The sequence below is a fragment of the Hydra vulgaris genome, chromosome 03 (genome assembly GCF_038396675.1).
Source record: "Hydra vulgaris chromosome 03, alternate assembly HydraT2T_AEP".
Lineage (NCBI taxonomy): Eukaryota > Metazoa > Cnidaria > Hydrozoa > Anthoathecata > Hydridae > Hydra > Hydra vulgaris.
Window position 1 is genome coordinate 19362196 of NC_088922.1, and position 21263 is coordinate 19383458.

The 21263-nt window shown below is 26.9% G+C and overlaps 2 protein-coding genes across 2 annotated transcripts in view; one reads left to right on the forward strand and one right to left on the reverse strand.

The window, feature by feature from the left end:
* Window positions 1-11203: 11203 nt before the first annotated feature.
* LOC136078534 (uncharacterized) lies at window positions 11204-11950 on the reverse strand. The gene has a single exon (XM_065794312.1). It carries the CDS (start codon window positions 11948-11950, stop codon window positions 11204-11206), a length of 747 nt encoding a protein of 248 aa, XP_065650384.1.
* A 2823-nt stretch (window positions 11951-14773) lies between these two features.
* Window positions 14774-21263, forward strand: part of LOC100200523 (ribonucleases P/MRP protein subunit POP1) — a 30386-nt gene continuing 23896 nt past the window's right edge. Inside the window, exons 1-4 of the mRNA XM_065792581.1 lie at window positions 14774-15050; window positions 15443-15627; window positions 19953-20186; window positions 20317-20404. Coding sequence (XP_065648653.1) covers window positions 14924-15050; window positions 15443-15627; window positions 19953-20186; window positions 20317-20404 — 634 coding nt within the window. The 5' untranslated portion in view covers window positions 14774-14923. The remainder of the gene's footprint in view (window positions 15051-15442; window positions 15628-19952; window positions 20187-20316; window positions 20405-21263) is intronic.

Consider the following 21263-nt stretch of genomic DNA (forward strand, 5'->3'; position numbering starts at 1 on the left):
CCTATGTACTTTTAATCGCGCCAATCCTTATTTGTCAGTCGATGGATGTACATTTAATTGCGCCAATCCCTATTTGTCTGTCGATTTATGTACATTTAAAAAGCAAAATCTTAAATTAATTTTTAAAAAATTAATTAAAAATATATAAAATATATTAATAAAAATTAGGGATGGACCGAAGCTTCGGCTTCGGCTTCTGCACGCCGAAGCTTCGGCACTTTTGCCGAAGCCAGGTTTTTTTTTGCCGAATTATTGGCTTCGGCGACAGTTTTTAAGTTTCTAAGCTACAGCCTGGAATTTTTAACTACGTATAAATATTTTTTGTTATTTCACAGTATATTGTGACAAACCATATGATAAAAATGAAACCAGCTCCGGGTCTTGGGTTGTGGCAAGGTTGTGCGCAACACAAGGGCGACAAGTTGTTTAGGGTGGCAAAAAACGGAACGAGAACAGTAAGAAAAAAAAGTTACTTTAGTTAAAACACATAGATTTTTGATTTTGATTTTTATATTCACTAAATAAAAACTGATTTAAACTGTTACGTTATAGTAAACTTTATTTCATTAAATTTAATAACCCTAATATTTTCTTCAGCTAAAATTTGTTGCTAATTTAAATCAAATAAAATTATGATCACTCGACCTTAGTAATAAAAATTATTAATGCATTAGGTAGTCGTAAAATATTGAAAAATAATTTAAATCAACTTTTTCTAACATTTAATTAATAATTTCTAAAAACCGAGTTATATTAAATTATATATTTTTAAATATTAATTTAAAATTTAAAATTAAGTTTGGAAAAAAATCTAGCATTTGAAATTACTTAGCTGTTACTAAAACCTCCGGATTTTATGTCATAAAAAACATAGCGCACGAAAGTTGAGAGATTCTTGAAATTTTCAAAAAACTATACAAATAAGTTAATTTTAAAGCACGAAATAATTTTTATTTCAAATTTTTTCATGCAAATGAAAGTTTGTTTTACAATGATTAAGTCAAAAAATAATACGCAGAAAAACTCAATTGAAATTTAAATCAATTGCGTTTGATTTTTGATTTTGTACGCTGGATCATTAGTAAAAGTAAATATACCTTTCCTTCAAATATATATTAATTGGCTATTTACTATTTCAAATTATTTTTTAATTTGAATATGAATATTGTTTATTTCAGTAAATATTATTAAAGGTAAGAAACTAATTAAACTTCATATTTCAATTTTCAGAATTGCTATTATAACTTTTAGTTATCGACTAGCGCATTATGGCTTCCTCATCGCGACGTTAAATCCCTTATGGAATTATTTCAAAGTGAGTGATAAGGATGTTGGCAAAGCAATCTGAATACTTTGCAAGAAGATTTTGTCTAGAGGAAGTAAAGACGCACACAACATGTCAACAACAAATTTACAAAACCATCTGAAAAAAATGATGCTTTCTCAGACGAGGACTGTTAACCACAAATCTTCACCAGATCCAAATCAAAAGTCTGTAAAACAATTTTGCACTACTCAAACAATATGCTCAGATAAAACAAGCTCTGTTTAATCAGTGCAAATCATTACCAGCACAGCCACATATGAAACGTAGGGATGCTCACATGTGTCTAATAACTCAATACCTTCTTTTCAAAGAGCATCCAAACAGGTAACTCAGATAACTGTAACTAAATTCATTTACTATTCAAAAATCAAGATGTTGTGACGGGATGGGGGCAAGTCTTGTCAAAATGAGGGGGGAATGATACATACTTCTATCACTTAGACCCGTCACTGGTCATTGTTAGTTACTAAATAATAATTTTTATTCGTTAAATTTGTTTCAGGTCTTTCTGCGGGAGATTTTGCAAAGAAAAGAATTGTGGCAACTTGACAATCCAAAGGCTCAAGTTATTACCAAGCTTATTGGAGAAATGATATGCTTAGACTTGCAACCATACTGCATTGTTGAAGAAAAAGGTTAAACCAGACTTTTAAAGAATTTAGCTCCACAATATACATTACCTAGTCGAAAGCATTTCTCCACGAAAGTCATTCCGCTGATGTATGAAACCATAAAAGCCAAAGTAAAATATGAGCTGGATCGAGCAGACTTTTTAAGTTTAACTTGTGATGGTTGGACCTGTCAGCACACAATTCAATCGTATTACAGTTTAACTGCTAGATTTGTGACCCACGAATTTATAGTTAACCATGTCATCTTACAAGTTACACACTTCCCTGAGTCGCACACAGGGCACAATATAAGCAAATGCATAAATGAAGCGCTACAAACATGGGAAATTCCCCATGAAAAGATTCATGCAGTTTTAACTGATAATGCAGCCAATGTCATGGCTGCCATTAAAGAGTCAAATTTGGGCAATAAGCATCTGCCGTGTCTGATACATACTTTACAACTTTGTATTCAGTAAAAGATCTTTAGAGAACAAGGAACAACAAGTGATGCAATTGCTGTTTTTCAAGCATTAGCAGGATATTTCCACCACTCATCCAGTGCTGTGACTAAACTAAAGGAAATTCAAAGTCAATTAAAACAAACACAAAATATTTCAAGATGTTTCCACAAGATGGAATTCAACATACTATATGCTTGAGAGGTTCATTGAGCAGAAAAAAGCTATTGCATTGTATTGCATTACCAGAACTCAAACAAATGCAAAGAATGCTACGGAAAATCAATGGCAACTCGGTGAAATGCTTGTATGCATATTAAAACACTTCAAAAGTGCTACAAAAGTAATGAGTAAAGAAACTGCATGTTCATCAGAGATTATACCATTTATCTATGCAATGGAAAAGTTTCTTGACTATGCTTGCGACACGGCAACTAAAATCAAAACTGTTGTTTATGAACTTAGGAAAGATTTTAATTGTCGTTTTCAAAAATACAAGGATAATGTTGATTTGAAAGTTGCAATGATGCTTGAACCTCGTTTCAAGTTAAAGTTTGTTGAAGAAACGAATTACAATAGGTTTAAAGAAATACTCTATCTAGAGTTCTACCAATTTTGTTATGAGTCTCATTTACAACAAGCAAAAGAAATTGACTTCAGTGTAGCAAGAGGTAGTGGATCAGACTCAGAAGGATCATTAAATTCATTTTCAGAATCTAAACTTCATGAGTACGACTCAGATTTTGATGACCATGGTTCTCCATTAAAAAAAACAAAAAACTAATGAGCATGGACATATATAGCTTCTTCCACCAATTCGGTGCAAATGAGTATGCCCTACAAAATTCAGAAAGTTCTGACGGACGGGGAAAAAGAAAAAGAAACAATAGTTCAATGGGAAAAACTCAAACAGTCAAAGAAAAATGATAAGAAAAAAGAATCTACTTGTGATTTACGTGTTGCTTATACATTAAATATATAAATTAAATGGAATTATATTTCAATTTCTATATTTCATGTTACTTTTTTTAATTTTATGAAATAATTTTGATTGCCTATGCCCAAAATTATTTATAATTTGCCAATAAGCAATTTTTTTTATCTCCGTTCTTTATTCTTTATAGTTCAAAAGACGGATAAGAGTCTTCTTTTAATTTGTTTAGTTGTTTAAAGATTAATACTTTTAAAATAAAAACCTAACATTATCACTTATATTTTATGTATCAGCACCGATGAAGTCAACTTCTACTTTAACCTTCCATTACTGCCAAAGAATGAATGCCCTTATAACACTTGCTCTGATAAAGATACTTACAAGTTAGAATTGTCAAAGTTTTCAAAGAAAGTTTTGTGTGCGTCTCCTTCATCCGTAAAAAGTGAACGCCTATTTAGCACAACTGGAAACATATATGAAGCAAAAAGAAATAGACTATTACCAGAGCATGGAGAACAGATTGCATTTTTAAACTATTATATGCCTACTTTCATTGAATAAATTATTATTAAGTAAATAATAGACTTCGTAGTTCGACTGATTCATTTTTTTTAACAAAATTTAACACAAATACCAAATTTTATGTTCAAATTAAAATAATAACTATTTTTACACATGTTTACATTTTTGTGAACTCTTTCAAAGTATTGACCCTAGATTATCTTAAGATTCAGTAAATGTCTAAGTAATTTTTTGCAGACTGCGGAGTGATTTGTAGTCTATACCTGCTAGATATAAAGTAAAGAATCTAAATTTCACTCTCTAAAATTGTTTTAATTTTTTATAACTGTTCTTTTGTTTTATAATTTTCCTAAAATGGGCTTGTAGGCCAAAGCATACAAGCCTAAAACATTATTATATGATTTCAAAAACAGCTTCCTACAGTCAGATTTTTAGAAAATTAAATTTGAATAAGTAAACAAATCTGTGTTTTGCACTAAAATTGAGTAAACTTTAAATGAAGTTTAAGCTCGCTAAAACCATTTTAATCCTATTTTAATAATGTTATTACGAAATTAGATTTATTATTATACTGATATATGTCAAAAATAAGAATACAACATTAAATTTAAAAGAAAATATTAACAAATTAACGGTTGTTATATAGAATTCATTATGTAGTTAAGATCCGCAGCCATTTTAATAGTTCAAAGTTTTTCGAAATATTTAACGCATGCGTACCTAAACATAGCGCTTGTAAACGACCGTGGTGTAACTTTAAACAAACAGGCCAACCGCTATCGATTGTTGACAACGAGCATTTTATCAAAATGCTAGATTCGTTTTATAGCAAGTACTAATTGCCGACTAGACATAGGTTTTCGTATGAAATAGTAGCGAAGATGCTTTTTTGCATAACTGCTTCATCAACGCTTTCAGAAGAGTTATTTTCAAGTGCTGCCGAAATCATCACAGAACGGCGAAATAGACTTAAACCAGGTTTAGCCGAAAAATATGTCTTGTTGAGCTAAGACATATAAAATGCCAATCTTTGTATTTTTTCTTCTTTACTTTGTAATTGTAATTTCCGTTTTATTTTGTTTGCAACATTAAAATGATTATAATAAAATTTTTTATTCAAATATTTCGACTAAATCGACTTTTAGTCGACTTAATCGATTTTAAAAATGAATTAGTCAATTTTGGTCGACTTTAAAAAATACAAAAATCGATTTAATCGATAGTCGAATAATTTCAAAGTTGTAACAACATTAGTACTAAGAAAAAATGGTTCACAACATTTAAAAAAGAATGTTTTCTTCACAACATTAAAAAAAGAAAGTTTTATTAGTGTAATCATTTCTTAAATAAATAAGCTGGGTAGTTTGCAAACAATTAATTTTTGAAAGATATTTTTTGAGGTCACTATTATAATAGTAACCTAAAAAGTCTATAGACTTAAAATTAAAAGCTTGAATACCAGTTTACGAGAAAGACCATAGTTAGGGGAAAGGCGCCTATGATGGCATACTTAACTTTGAAGCTTCATTATTCAGCATCCTGAAGACCAATAATAAAAGTTTTGAAATGGATACATTCCTTGTTACATCTAGAACAATAATTGCCCTGGGAGTTTTCATCAGTTTTATTTTTTTTATAAGTTATTCTTATTGTAAAAAAAAGCACAAGTATGCCATGATAGGCAACCACTGCTCCTATGATGGCATTGGGGAGGATGGGGCTAGTTAGGAACGAGGGTAACTTAATGATTTCATTTAACCTTAGAGTCTTCCCTCAGAAAAGCCAGAAATTACTCGAAACCATCCTAATTTACCATTTCATGCTACACACCAGTATTGTAAAATTTTGCGCATGCGCATAGGATATATTGCGTTTTACGTATTTTTTGGACCAAAAAAAAATTTCGAAGCATCGCTTTCTTTTAACTTTACTTAAAAATAAATTTTTCTTATAAAAAAAAAGGTTTTCCCAACTCGTCAATATTTCAACACCCCGAACTCGTCAGTATGCCATCATGGGTAAAATTCATCATTTTCATTAAAACAAGCTGTATCTGCTTTGTTCAAAAAATAAAATTAAAGTAACTATTCCACTAAATGCACAAAACTTGAATATAAAATGCATGAAAATTTCATTTCTGCACAGTTCATAGTAAAATCACAATCTTAAATATATGAAGGAAATAAAACTACAACAGCACATTCCAAAATCGAGTTTTGTTGATTATAAAAACAATACTTGTGCACAATGGACGTTTTTTCACTAAAACTAATGTAAAGTCAGCATAGCCATGAAGGTCTAATCATTTTTTTTACCAAAACCAATTTTAATGGAAATATGACCGGTATGCCATCATAGGCGCTATGCCATCATTGGCGCCTTTCCCCTATTTAAATTTTTTGGAGTAAACTTCACACCGAGTACTAGTATAAAAAATTTTCCCAGGGTCCACAAACCAATCAGACTTATTGATATTTTTTTTGATCAACATTGTAAATAATAATGTGTACAAAAAAAGATTAATAATTGTCTCCCAACCATTTTGAACTTTAACTTAAAGTTTGACTCTACAATTCGTGAGCTGGAAACTTAGTGGTCGATGCCAACTTATTAAATTTAGAATTTGACAAATCTCTACCATTATTAGACTGAAATTGAAAAAAGATTTTGGGTTTTAAAACAAAGTTTTTTCAGTGCTACCAATCACATTCCCTTCAATTCCATTCAGTAAAAAAAAATCTAGTTATAACTTGAAAAATATGTTTAAATTACCCACTTTTCTTAGGCGAGCTATTATATAACATAATTGAAATTTTGTTGATTTTATGGTTTTTAACGAAAAAAAGTTTTTGAGCTTTTACTTTAACTTTAACATCAAATTTAACATCAAATTTAACACAAACAGCAAAAACAAAAAATTTTACTTTAACATCAAACTAGTAAATCAAAAAAAAATTCTTTTTTCAAATCCATGCTTTATGCAAGCAGAATTCTATTGGGCCTAGAAATTCTTTTTTTGTTATCTTTTGTAGAAGGAAAAATTACTGTTTTTTTTTTTTTAATTTAAAAATTACTGTTTTTACTAAATTTTTGTTTTTTAACTTAATAACTTAAGACTTAAAAAACAATAGGCTTTGAATCGCTGCGCTTTAAAGTCTTCGAAACTGCAAATAATTTGCAAATCAATGATTTTTGTGACGTAATACGCAATTCATATTAAATAAATAAAATGTATGGGAAAATACAAATTAAATTTTTGTTAACTTAATTAACTTTTTTTGGTCAAATTTTTCCATTTCCTTGTATTGTCATCGAAAATGATTAAGTGTGCAAAATTTGATATATATATATATATATATATATATATATATATATATATATATATATATATATATATATATATATATATATATATATATATATATATATATATATATATATATATATATATATATATATATATATAGAAAGTAACCTTATATAAAGCATGGAAAAATTGGAATGCTTTTTTTATATTCGGAATTCGCCAAAAAAAAAATTCTGATTTAATTCATGAAACGTTGTGCATTAGAAAATTTACATAATTTGATCTGTCTGAAATGTTAAGAGTATTCTGGAACCCTTTTTTTTAATCAGAAAATAAAATAATTTTTATGTTTTTTTTTATAAAATCTTGTAGGATAGGGGAGCCCGGGGCTAGTTGGCCGCAGGGGTAAGTTGACGAACTGCGTTTATCTTTAGAGCCTTTCATCAGAAAGTGACAAAAATTACTCAGAAACTTCCTTATTAACTATTTCATCATTCACTGTAGCATTGATTCGCGCATGCGCATGGGAGATATTGAGATTTATGCGTTTTTTGGACAAAAACGTAACTTTTAGAGCATCGCTTCCTTTTTACTTTACAAAGAAAATATTTAGTCGTATGAAAAAAAAATTATTGTAAAAGTTCCAGTCACAATTGGTTTACTATATCCAGTCAGACTTTTTTTTCAAAGCTGCCGTTTTTCAGGATCTTTAGACTGTTTATTAAAAAAGTTTTCGAGGTAAGTTGACAAATTTTTCACGGGGTAAGTTGGCTCATAGCATTTACTATGGAAAAAAATATTTATTTTTATAAAATTATTATTATTATTTTTTTTTAATTTTTAACAATATTGAAAATATTTATTCTTACAAAAAAATTAAAAAAAAATTTTTTTTAGTTTTTTTTTCCTACAGATAAAAGGTGGGCTACTGTTTGGCTTTTACACGGACTAATATTTGGTACCAGCTAAAAGTAATATTAAATTTTGGTATAAAATTGTTGTAAAAATTAATTTAAAAAAAATTTCTATTAATTTTGTACTTAAAAGTGCATTAATAATCATTTTTATAGTTTGCGCCAACTTACCCGTGGTGGGGTAAGTTGGTGCAAATTTTTTTTTTTTGTGGGTCCGGAAAGGCCCCAAAAAATTTTTTTTTGTAAATGAATGCAAATTTTATAAGATACCCTAATCCATACTCTTTAAGACTACACTTTATATTAAAAAAAATGTACTGTTAGGGCTACAGAGCTCATAGAGTAAAAACCGAGCCAACTAGCCCCGGTCTCCCCTACGCTCTTTTTTATGTACTATTTATTAAAGCACTTAAAAATAATAGAAATTATAGACATGCTAGTATTCAAAAAATTCAAAATTAAAAAAAATTCTTTGTCAATTATATTACTACGTTTTGCAATAATTAAAATTTTACAACAAATTCTATTATCTTCAGCAATAATTGAAATTTTTAAAAATTAATTTTTAATAAATTGCATAACTTTTCAAATTGATTTTTGATTTTTCAATAATTAAAATTTATAAAATTGAAACTAAAACGTCTTATACTATAGACCTACTAATTGCAATTACGCAAATTCTATTTCAGAAACTTTCACAATTTGTTAAGTTTTCTTTTTATTTGTTTACTTTATCCAATCGTTTTTATTTTTTATCTTGTTATTTGCTAGTTTGTTTCTGACTAATATATCCAATCATATAATAAAATATTAGCTAATTTTCATTTTAATAGATAATAAAAAAAATCTTTAATCAACTAAATATTTTAGATAATTCCTTTATTATTCTTATAACACTTTTTTTTAAAAGTCATACTTTTACCTATACGATTTAAATGGTGATTTATTTTGTCTTTAATTGGTACCTATCTTGCCTTTAAATGATAACTTGTTGTTAAAAAGTTTAATATAAATAATAATAATGAAGATAATAACAATGTAGATAATAAATCTACATTATTATTAAATAAAAGTATATTAGAACAACTTATACAAAATATAACAAAAACAACAACAACAACACTTTTTCAACTGCTCAAATATCTATAGAACCGAATTGAAACCGAATCCATACCCTAGAAGCAAAAATAAAAGATAAAAAAAAAAAAAAAAAAAAATTTAATGGTATTTCTAAAATACTTTTATGTGTTCCTTTTTTAGGGAGGAAGGGGGACATGTATTTGAAATTAAAAGGCAAACACAAAAATTGAGAAAGGGCAAACGCATTCAATACTGCTCTCGATGCTCTAATTTAACATATAAGTGACAGTTTTAAGCTACATAAAAGGCGACAGTTTTTCTTTCCAATGACTTTTATTTTAGCATCTAATAGTAGGTGTAGAAGAAATGGAAAACTTTAGCGCAGTTTTATGTGAACGATGGGGATGAAGAGAAACTTATTGGAGAGGTTCGTCATCTGGATACTTTAAAGCACTAAATTTAAAAAAATATCATAAAATGTTAGATAAATAGGTAAAAAGTGTAGGTACTTTTAGGGAGGTGGAGGGTACTCAAAAATGGATATTGCAAAATGCGCGGGAAGGGGGGTGGGAAATGTGGATGAAAAAAAAGCGTACGTACTTTATAAACGACCCCTAAGCCTATATACGGTTTGTTAAACCAATATACGAACAAAAAAGTTCTTGGTTAACGATACATTTTATAAATAATGCAATCAAAACAAACAAAAAGAAGGATATTTCCCACAAACGTGCATTCGCTAAGTGTAACTCATCAACTAATTATACCAATCGTCGAACTAAGTGGTGCAAAGACAAAATTTGGTGCTATTCACACACACGCACAAAAAAAAAAGACATTCGGCAAATTATTAAAAATCCCATGTGTTTCTGCTCATGTACACAAACACTGGCATTTTAATTTTTGGAAAAAATTCTCACAGCTTTAGTGTTTTCATCGTTATTCTTTATTACTGATATGTTTGATACTTGGCTGTTAATGGAAAGATAATCAATTTTTTGTGTGAATGTAATTTAAAAACTTAAAATATAACTGATTATTTATGAGTGAATGTGGATTTCTTTGAATTCTATTCTAAACATAAACTCTGAATTACATTTAAAACCAAGTAATATAGGGCTGCAATTGTGTTATATATTAAAAGTTATTAATCAAAACGAAAAATAGCAAAAATTAATTACTTTCATACTAATTTAATGACTGTATTACAGTTTGTTACTCAGAAACTTGTTACTCAGAAACTAGTCACTTAGAAAATAGACTCATTAAGTCTTAATAACAAATTGAAAATAGCCTCAATAAGTCTAAGATGCCTGTAAATTACAGACTGTTACACTATAATACAGTGTAAAGTATTTTGTTATAGTCTGATGCAAAATATGTTACAGTCATACTAGACTTATTGAGTCAATCTGTATTATATCTAAAACACTTTGATATTTTAGACTGGCCTCATTGATGAGGTCATACTAAAACAGTCATCGTGGGCTTATGCTCATACATTGACTGAGGGTGTAGCAGTATCTTGATTTTAAAGAGTTAAATTATAGAACAAAAAAATCTTTATTAAAATTATTGTTTTTTGTTCTTTTCCTGAAAAAATTGTTAAGATTAAAGTCGGTATTTTAAAGTTTAAAGTGGGCAAAAGGCTGCCTGACCTTAATTCTGATTAATATATATATGTAAATATATATAATATATATATATATATATATATATATATATATATATATATATATATATATATATATATGTATATATATATATATACATACATACATACATACATACATACATATATATATATATATATATATATATATATATATATATATATATATATATATATATATATATATATATATATATATATATATATAAATATAAATAAATAAATAAATAAAATATATTTCAGACAACAGGCATGTACAAATTAGGTGCTAGGTCCATAGTTTTTTTTTTTTTTTTTTTTTTTTTTAAAAATAAAATTTTTATTTTAAAATTTTTTTAAATTAATTCATAGAGTGATTCACCAAGGTACAAGCCATCAACTGTTTACGAAAAGATGTCTATAGTTTAAGATAATTGTATGAAAAGATGGTAATCTGAACTCTAAAAGCATGTAAGATATACTATCATATTTGTTGTATCCGAAAAACATTTTAGCACATTTGTTGTAGCAATACTGAAGGCGTGCCATTATTTTATCATTATAATTTTGCCACAAAGGAACACCATATAAACAAATGCAATATGCTTTAAACAGTTTAACCTTCACTCTGGTGGAACATAAATGAAAGCGTCTAATTAAGATATTTGTACGTGTGTAAAGGCCCTTCACCTCTTTGATTATATCAAGATCATCGGTAAGGTCATTTTTAATTATATGACCAAGGTATTTGAAAGATTCAACAAAAGCAATTTCACATCCTGACACGCATAATTCTGGGAAGGAGTTTGATATAACTTTTGATTTTTGAGTTGGATTAAACACCATACATACAGTTTTCTTGGTATTAAAGGACATGTTAATTAAGGAAGATTCCTTATTTGTAAAGCTAATTAGTTTCTGAAGAGAAAACCAAGAAGACGCAATTAGAACCATATCATCAGCATAGGCCAACACATTCATGAATATACCACCTATATTACATCCAATACGAAGGTTTGATATTGATGAAATCAAATCTTGTATGTAAAAGTTAAATAGAAGTGGTGACAATATACTTCCTAGACGAACCCCATTCCCAATTCCAAAACTGTTTGATTTTGTTTTCTGCCATTGAACAGACATTTGTTGATTACTGTACCAAAATACAATATATATATATATATATATATATATACATATATATATATATATATATATATATATATATATATATATATATATATATATATATATATAAATATATATAAATTAGTAAAAACACTTATCTAATTTTTGATTACTTCAACACTGTGTTTCACCATCAGTAGGTTCATCAGGAAGAATGTCTAAACATAAAAAAATTTTCAAATTATAGAAAAATATTTCACAGGAAATTGGTAATCGTTATAATTAATTATGTAATAACTGTAGTATTTTGCAACGAGGAGGTTGCATCAACTACATTAGATAATTAAAAAATCATGAAAAGAATTCTTTAGAATTAGGATAAATTTGGACTGGTCAATTGTTTTTATAATTTTTTAAAAGGAACTTATTTTCATGTCTGCATTTAGAAATTAATTCTGATTTTTTATTCAGAAAATTTTCTTGATCTAAATGAGTAATAATTTCAAATTTTTCTTGTAAACATAGTATACATTTTTTGGAAATGTTATTATAGGCAGGCGCAGTTTTTAGGATAGACCAGTTTAATTTAAAATTAATATTTTTTTCTTTTGGTTGCCAAATATATTTAGACAGCATAGTCTCTTTTGAGTATTTTTTATGTTTAAAAGATTGTTTGTGATTGGCATAACGTTTTTTCCATTTGCCCTCGGTTAAGACAATATAATGTTTATCAGGGTTGTTTTGCGAGGAAACAATGCATTTGTAAATAATATTTTTTGATAAGCATTTGCCATTCATAGGGCAGTCAAGTTTTTGCTTGCAGTTACAATTTTCAGTATTTTTTTCTTTGAGAAATTCATTTTTATTAATCAATGCAAAATTATGGCCTTTCATAATTCTTTCAATATTTTTTGTACAGCTATAGCTTTCTTTAATAGTGTTTCTGTTAAAAATTTTGTGCAATTTATTAGAGGGAGAGAAATGTTTGTCAACTAATTTTAAAAACGCTTTTCCAATGTTTGTTGAAACATTTTTGCTGTACGGAGGGTTGAACCAAATTCTATTTCTATTTCTATTTCGCTTTTTTGCAATTTTTGTTTCAAATTTTTTTAAGAGCATTTTCATACACGCGTTTGGAAGAGTTGAAAATATTTTCATTAGAGGAGTTTTGATTAATTCTATTGTTAATTGAAATGGGAATTTGTTTTAAAATTTGAGGGGGATGATTCGAATTAATATTAATATACGATAATTCATCGTTAGGTTTTGTATATATTTTAGAACACAGTGTTAAAGTAATCAAAAATTAGATAAGTGTTTTTACTAATTTATTATTGCTCTGTTCTTTTAGAACATTGAACACTCTGTTTGTAGAATACACTAACATAATTTATTTATATATATATATATATATATATATATATATATATATATATATATATATATATATATATATATATATATATATATATATATATATATATATATACCTATAGTAAATGCATTAAATATACAGTTTGTGGTTAAAAACAGCTCATGGCTTGTCTATGGTTTTTAAACTGACAAAATTAAGGTTAGACTATAACAAAATGCATTAATTTAATTGAGGAAACTAATTAAATTTGATGATTTTTTAAAAGACTACAAAAATGCAAATTAAAAAAACAGAATGTTTTTAAAAACATTCTAAATGTTTTTATTTTATTTTTTAAAAATAAAAACATTCTGAATGTTTTATATTTTTATTTTTTTACTCTAAAACATGTGCGGAGTTTTGCTACATTGACTATCTTATAGCCTGCTGCTACAAGGAAGTGCTGCTACATTGACTATCTTACAGTCTGCTGCTACAAGAGAGTGTTGCTGCATCGACTATCTTATAGCCTGACTTGCAACGGAGTGCTGCCACATCCATTGAGGGTTTGGTTAGAGCAGACAGTCTATGAAATGATAAAAACAACAACTTTTTTTTAAAAACAATCTAAAACTAACCTAGGAATAATTAGAAACAACCATGCAAGATATATATATATATATATATATATATATATATATATATGCACTAAAATAATTTTATTTCAGTATATGCATTAATTTTGCAAAGTTGAACTTTATATTTATGCAAAAAAGTGTTTCCAATTTAGCAACTTAAACACTTAATGAGCACAGTTCTTAAAATATTTTGTTGAGTGATCAAGTTATATTGATTACATTATTAGTGTATACTTACACTGCCAGGGCCTATTCTAGGAAAAAAATTTTGGGTAATGGTACCCCCTCATTCTGGCAAAATGTTGTTTTCTTTTTGCGGAAAAATGGCATTTATATCGCAAAAAGAAAACAACATTTGCTGTAAAAATCGTTAAAAATTTTAATTTGGGCGGCACCCAAATATGGTCGACGCTATTGAAAATGGTCTAGAATAGCCCCTGACTACTAAACACACTATTTGAAAATTTACTCTAACATTGCTTAAACTAATCAATTTTTATTTAAATAATATTCCAATTTTAATGTTTGAAATTTTGAGAATTGAATTTTTAGATAAGGTACCCAAATTTTGTTTTTTATTAATATTAAGTTTAGTTTTTTAAAAGAATATGAATATTATTCACTTAATTTATTATTTCTGTTTTTAATCTAGCATGGATAATAACTCAAGTATGTAGTTTTTTTGTTTAGTATGTCTGTCTGGTATGCTTTTTTTCAATTGATCAAATGGGTTGATTTGTTTTATAAAGTCGGGAAAAATGTAGAGTAGTAGAAAAAAAATTTGAACAAGAAAATTATAGAAAAATAGTTAAAAAATTATCATAATTAAAAAAAATCTTTTTTTATAGATATTTGTTTATAAAAAAATTTTAAAAATAATTATATTTATAAATAAAAGAAACTCATACTGATTTAAAAAGAAAGTTTTAAAAATTTCCTATAGCAATAAGAAAATAAGTTCAAAAAAAGGTAAGCAATACTAAAAATACTACTCAAATGGCAACAGAACAGGCAGACCCAAAAGATATTTCATTTCCAACAAAAAAGACTTTTAGAGTGAAAGACCAACTTAAAGATGATTACATTTCAACCAATGAAACTATAGATAGTCATGATCCAAGAGGTAAAACAATTTATACTTTTAATTTGCTAACTTTTATATAAATATAAAAACACACAATATACTTATAATGATTAATTGGAACCCACTGTTTTGTAAGTAATGTCATTCTGATATTACCACTGACAGGCTAATATTGTATATTTATGGAATGCACTTATAAATAATTAAAATTAAACCAACATAAAAAAGAAGCACAAATGATTTTTAAATTTTAAGTAGTCTTTAACAGTACTTGAATATCTTTTTAATTTGGTCTAATTGAATATGGCTCACAATATTATCTGGCAAAAGTTCATCTATGAAGTAGTTGTATTCTTAGACCGGTATTGATGAACCAGGTGATTGTTTCTGAACTAACATGTACTTTATTAAATTGATTTTATATCTATTAGGTATCAATATTTATGATTATGCTGTAGCCAGAGCTTATGAAATAAAAAATCTTCAAAATGCATTAAAAGAAGCTGACCATTTAAAACATCAGAGAATTTTTCAGCAACTTCCAAGGCATATGAGAAGAAGAGCTGCTAGCTATGATATTAGAAGATTACCACATCGTCTTAGAGAAAAAGCACAGGTAACAAAAGTGTGACTTAATAATGCAGTCCTACCAATCAAGATTGGCCTACACCCTAACACCCTAAGTGCAATAGCGTGTGGCCTACACCCTAAGTGCAAAAGATTATTGAATCCTTCCTTTCCAATCGTAGTATAAAAGTTGTCCTCGATGGACAATACTCTTCTTTATATTTTTCATATCTCAGGGGTTCCTCAAGGTTCAATCCTTGGCCCTATATGCCTTTTAATTAATATTAACGATCTTCCAGATATTCTTACATCTAAGTTGGGATTGTTCGCTGATGACACTATCATTTATTCTTGTCATGATAAAAAGCCAACACTCTGATTGCTTGGAGGGGGCATTTGAGCTTGAAAAGTATCTCACTTCTGCTACAGCATAGGGCTCATAGTGGGTGGTGAACTTTAATTCAGATAAAGCCCAATTTTTTCAGCCAATCGTTACTGCAATAATTTAGATCTTCCTATATTTATGAATGGTGATGTACTTGACAAGTCTTTTACCATTCATCTTCTAAGATTAAATCTTACTTCTGATCTTTCTTGGAAATCATGTATCAAATGCATCGAAAAATTAGCATATGCTAAGGTTGCATCTCTTTACTGTGCTTGATAATTTCTTACTCTGGATTCTATTCTTTATCTCTACAAATCTCTAATCTGTCCTTGTATGGAATACTGTTGCTATATCTGGGCAGATCTTTTAATGATACTCTTTCTCTTTTAGACAAGGTGCAAAAACACATTGTAAACATAGTTGAACCTGCTCTTGCAGTCAACCTCCATCCATTATCACTTTGTCGTAATGTTGCTTCTCTTTCTCTTTTCTACAAATACTCTAATGGGCACTGCTCTAAAGAACTAGCGTTTTGTGCCATCTACTAAAATTCATTCTTGTGTTACTCGTCATTCAATTAAGTCTCATCCTTTTTCTGTAACTGTTCCAAAGTGCTCCAAAAACTCTTATTTGTCTAGTTTTTTTTCTCGAACATCAGTTCTTCGGAATTTGCTTTCTTTATCTTGCTTTCCTGATTCATATAATTTGCAATCTTTTAAGTTGTCTTTCAATCGTTATCTTGTTCTACAAACTTCATCTTTTCTCCTCCAGTAACTTTCAACTCTAGTAATGGTTGCTTGCAGCCTTGTTGGAAGTGAAAATGTTGAAAAAAAAAAAAAAAATCAAATATGATTCTTAACAAAATTTAATGTCTAAAAATTGACTCTACCCAAAAATTATGCTAGTGCCAGTGCATGTTTTCTGAAAAATATACAAACATAAAAATATATTTACACATTTACATAATATTAAACTGTTTTAGCCAAATATCTTAAAACCTTTTAGCACTTAGGGTGTTCTTGATTACCAGGCCAGAGTACAGAGTGCATGATGTAAAGAACACTTTTATTTAATGCTCCTTTTTATAAATATTTTTGTTAACTTTGTTTTTTTTGAAATTTATTGTTATAGATTTAAGAAATGAAATAATTAAAATTTTATTTTATCTGAAAACTGCTATCTCTTGCTATTTATTTGTTTAAGTTGGTATTTTGTATTTTTTATTTAAATATAACTGTCAGGATTTCTAGACCATTTGTGACAGCGTCGATCATATTTGGGCTCAGTTTTGGGCGCTGCTCAAATTAAATATTGAGGACCTTTCTTTTTTTTAAAAGTATTTTTTATTAAATTAAAGTATTTTTTGAAAGATTATTAAAGTATTAGTGGAGAACCTGATTTATAAATCATGTTTAAATGTATGTTTAAAGTATGAAAAAAAAAGTAAGCCCTTAAATAAAATTAGATAAAAGTAAATTATTTACTTGTTATTTATTTGTTTATTGAACTGGAAACATACTTTTGCAATTTTATAAATTTCTTCATTTACATTTAATGATAATAACAATTATTAAACAAACATTAATAATAAACAAATATTAATAATAATAATAATAATAATAATAATAATAATAATAAACAATGATAGTAATAATAAACAAATAATAAATATATAATAATAATATATAAATATATAATAATAATATATAAATATATAATAATAATAAATAATAAACAAATATTAATAATAATAATATTAATAATAATAATAATATCTCTAAAAGAAAATAAGTTTTATAATAATATCTTATTATTTGTTTTTAATATTCAAATGTTGCACTTTACCAAAATTTGCAAAAAGTTAATACTAGAAACCAAGGTTGTAAATTAAAGTTCCAAAAATCAAGTTAGAATTCTGTTGAAAATGTTTTACTTTATGTGTGCAAATATTTACAATCAACTTACAATTTTTAGCAGCATTGTTCTTTGATTACTAATTTGATCGATTAACAACTATAGTTTTTTTAAACTTATTAAAACTATTTAAACTTATTAAAACATAATTAATTGTATTTCAATACTTCTTGGGTTTTTCAACACTTTCTTTAATTTTTATCTATCTAGAATTTTAAAAAATCTAGAATTTTTTTTTTTTAATGAGAAAATATAAGAAATTTATATACAGATATGTAAATATGTAATTTTAAAACTATGTAAACATGTAAATGTAAATTTCAAATTATGTAAATGTAAAATTATTTAAACATCAAAACACTATTTATATAACTATATACAAACCACTGTAAATGTAAATGTAAATGTTTGTAAGTCAAGTAGAGTTTGTAGATCGCATATATGTGTATCTATATGTATATATATATATAATATAAGATACTTTTTCTAACAAGTCTTTTTTGCCTTGATTTTTTTTTGTATCTAAAAAATTGGCATGATTGGAAAAATAACATTTTTTTTGCCTTAAACAATCTCAGTTATATTTCATAGAGGGTATAATTTATGAAAAATATTTAAAAACCACATCATTTTACATGTTTCAAATCACTTTTTTTAAATAATTTTTTTTGAAAATAATTCTTAGTAAAAGATTTTTTATTTTTAACATTTTAGACATTTAGACATTTTTAACTTTGTTAAAGTTGATTTTATTATAGAATTAGATATTTCTAATTATATAATAAATTATATATAATTAAAATCTATAAAATTTTCCCCAACATTTACAATAAGTATTTTATATATATGTTAATGTATGTACATAAAAATTTTTATTAACTTGCAATGACTCCCCTTTTAGTAGATTTATTTAGTAGTTTTATTTAAGCTGTTTTTAGTACCAATTATTTATTAAATTGTGACATGATTTTTAGCAAACAGAAGTTTGCTAAAAATCATGTCACAATTTAATTAATAATTGGTACTAAAAACACCTTAAATAAAATATTTAATAATTAAAAGATTTTTTATTACATTATAAGGGTCATATTTTATTTTTAGGTAGAGTTCCCGCTGTTATTAACTGATTTAAGAAGTTTTTAATATTGATTGTTTTCTAAGCAAAGTATCATTAAATTTTAAATCTGAGACAACTATCATTAAATTTTACTATTTTTATTTAAACCATTTACTAAATGCTATTTAAATTTTGTTACAACTTTGTAATTAAAGTTATTGTAATTAGTACTTTAAACAAAATTTATGTTGTTATAATTTATATAATTATAAGTCAACATTGAATTATTTAAAAGACAAAAGGAAGACTTTCCTAAACCCATTGCTGTCTGTTCTCACATATAGATTTTCATATTTATGAATTTTTTTGTTGAGAATTTATTGTATAATACTTTGTTTATAGTATTGATGTTTCTCTTTTCCTTTGTTGCAGACATTACAAGATACAGAAAGTTATTACAAAAAAAGTCTAACAGATAGAGTTATAATGTATTTAACATACTTAGCTCTGATGACTTATTTTACCAGTCCTTTTTGCTAGTAACATAGTAACAGCACAACAATTTTGAAAGCTAGAATTTTAATTATTATTATAAAGCATTAGTGTTATAAATATTTTATTGTAGTTATAATTTATGTTATTGAATAAATTTTTTTTTTTGAATGATGCGATGTTTCCTTAAATTAAAAGTTATTTAACATTAAGTTAAAATAAGAAATTGAAATATAGAAAATCAAGTACAACCCTCGGAATTAGGGTCGGCATTCGGCAATGCCGACCTAACTGCAGACCTGAAAGTGTTTGAGGTCGGCAAAAAATTGCCGACCTCCTTTCTATGTTTTATGGTCACACCTTTGTATCAAATAATTATTGCCGACCTGTTGCCGACCTCAAAAAGATAGAGGTCGGCAAATTATTGTCGATCTTATTTTTTTTAATTCCGAGGGTTGCAAGTATATAATAATAAAGATAAAGGTTAAAATAGAGTTGAAGTTAAAGAATTTTAATTTCTTAGGCTGAAAATGTCACCAAACCAAAACAAAAGACAAGAAAGTATAAAAGAAAACCAAAAAATCTTCTTGAGGAATATAGCAGAAGAAGCCGAGAAAATTCATGGCTTGAGACTCACATATGGCATGCAAAAAGATTTAAAATGGTTAATATGTGGGGTTATAGAGTTGCTTTAAAACCATGTGACAAAGGTTACAGAGCAGCTTATAGAGCTTCACAGAAATCTGCAATATTACAGGTAGAAAATATACATTAAATATGAAATCAAATGAAGTCATTTGTCAATATAAATCTAAATAATGTTATAGTTTAAAACCAGTTTAAAAAGTTAATTTTACTTTTAAATTAAGTATTTAATTTAAATTCAGGATAAAACTTACACAGAAGTTGTTGAAATAAAGATCAGTTATGAAAAGTTGACAGAAATTTGGTCTCATATCACTTCTCCTGAAACTGGTGAGTTTTTCCTATAAACTTGTTTTAAATATATTAAATTAATTGCTTGAGTATTTAATAAAAATTAAAACAATTTACACTTTTTGTGTTAATAATAATTAGAGACTTTAATCATTGTTATTATTATTATATTTACTTATCATTGATAATATTTATTAAAACTGCAGACTTATGATTATGATTGTTAATGTTCTGAAATCAATTATAATTATCAGTATCCAAATGACAGTCAGTGTGCAACTTTTGCAAACTAATAGCAGTCTGTGTGCAACTATTGCAAATCATTAGAAATATTCTTAAAGAATATGCTAGAAAATAATATAAAAAAACATCATAAATACAATACATATCATAGGAGCATGTTGTTTTGGCCTACTAACTTGGAGCTTAACTTAGAAAAATCATCAAATCTTTTGAGCTAGACACTTTTTACAACTGGATGACTGCAACACAGAATTAATATAAAGAATTTAGTGTTGAAAATATTAAATGGAAGCAAAAGGGTATAGGATACAGGGTATAAGAGCTGGAAGTTTTTTCTACTTGACTTTATAGCTCTGATGTTAAGTGTTGTTGATGAACTTCTTTTATTATTAGCATCAGATTAATTCATTATTTTACGGTGAATTTTTGATAACATTTTAAATAATAAAATGGACAATCAGTGCTTCCTGCAAGTGTAACTGTATATTTGATGTTATATTTAATGATCTTTATTAAAATTAAAAATATAACATCAAATATACAGTTATGCTTGCAAGAAACACTCATTGTCATCAATTGATGATGATGAAACAATCTTTTCATTGAAATTAAGAGAATTCTCCACAACAATATTTCACAAACATTAAATCTACTA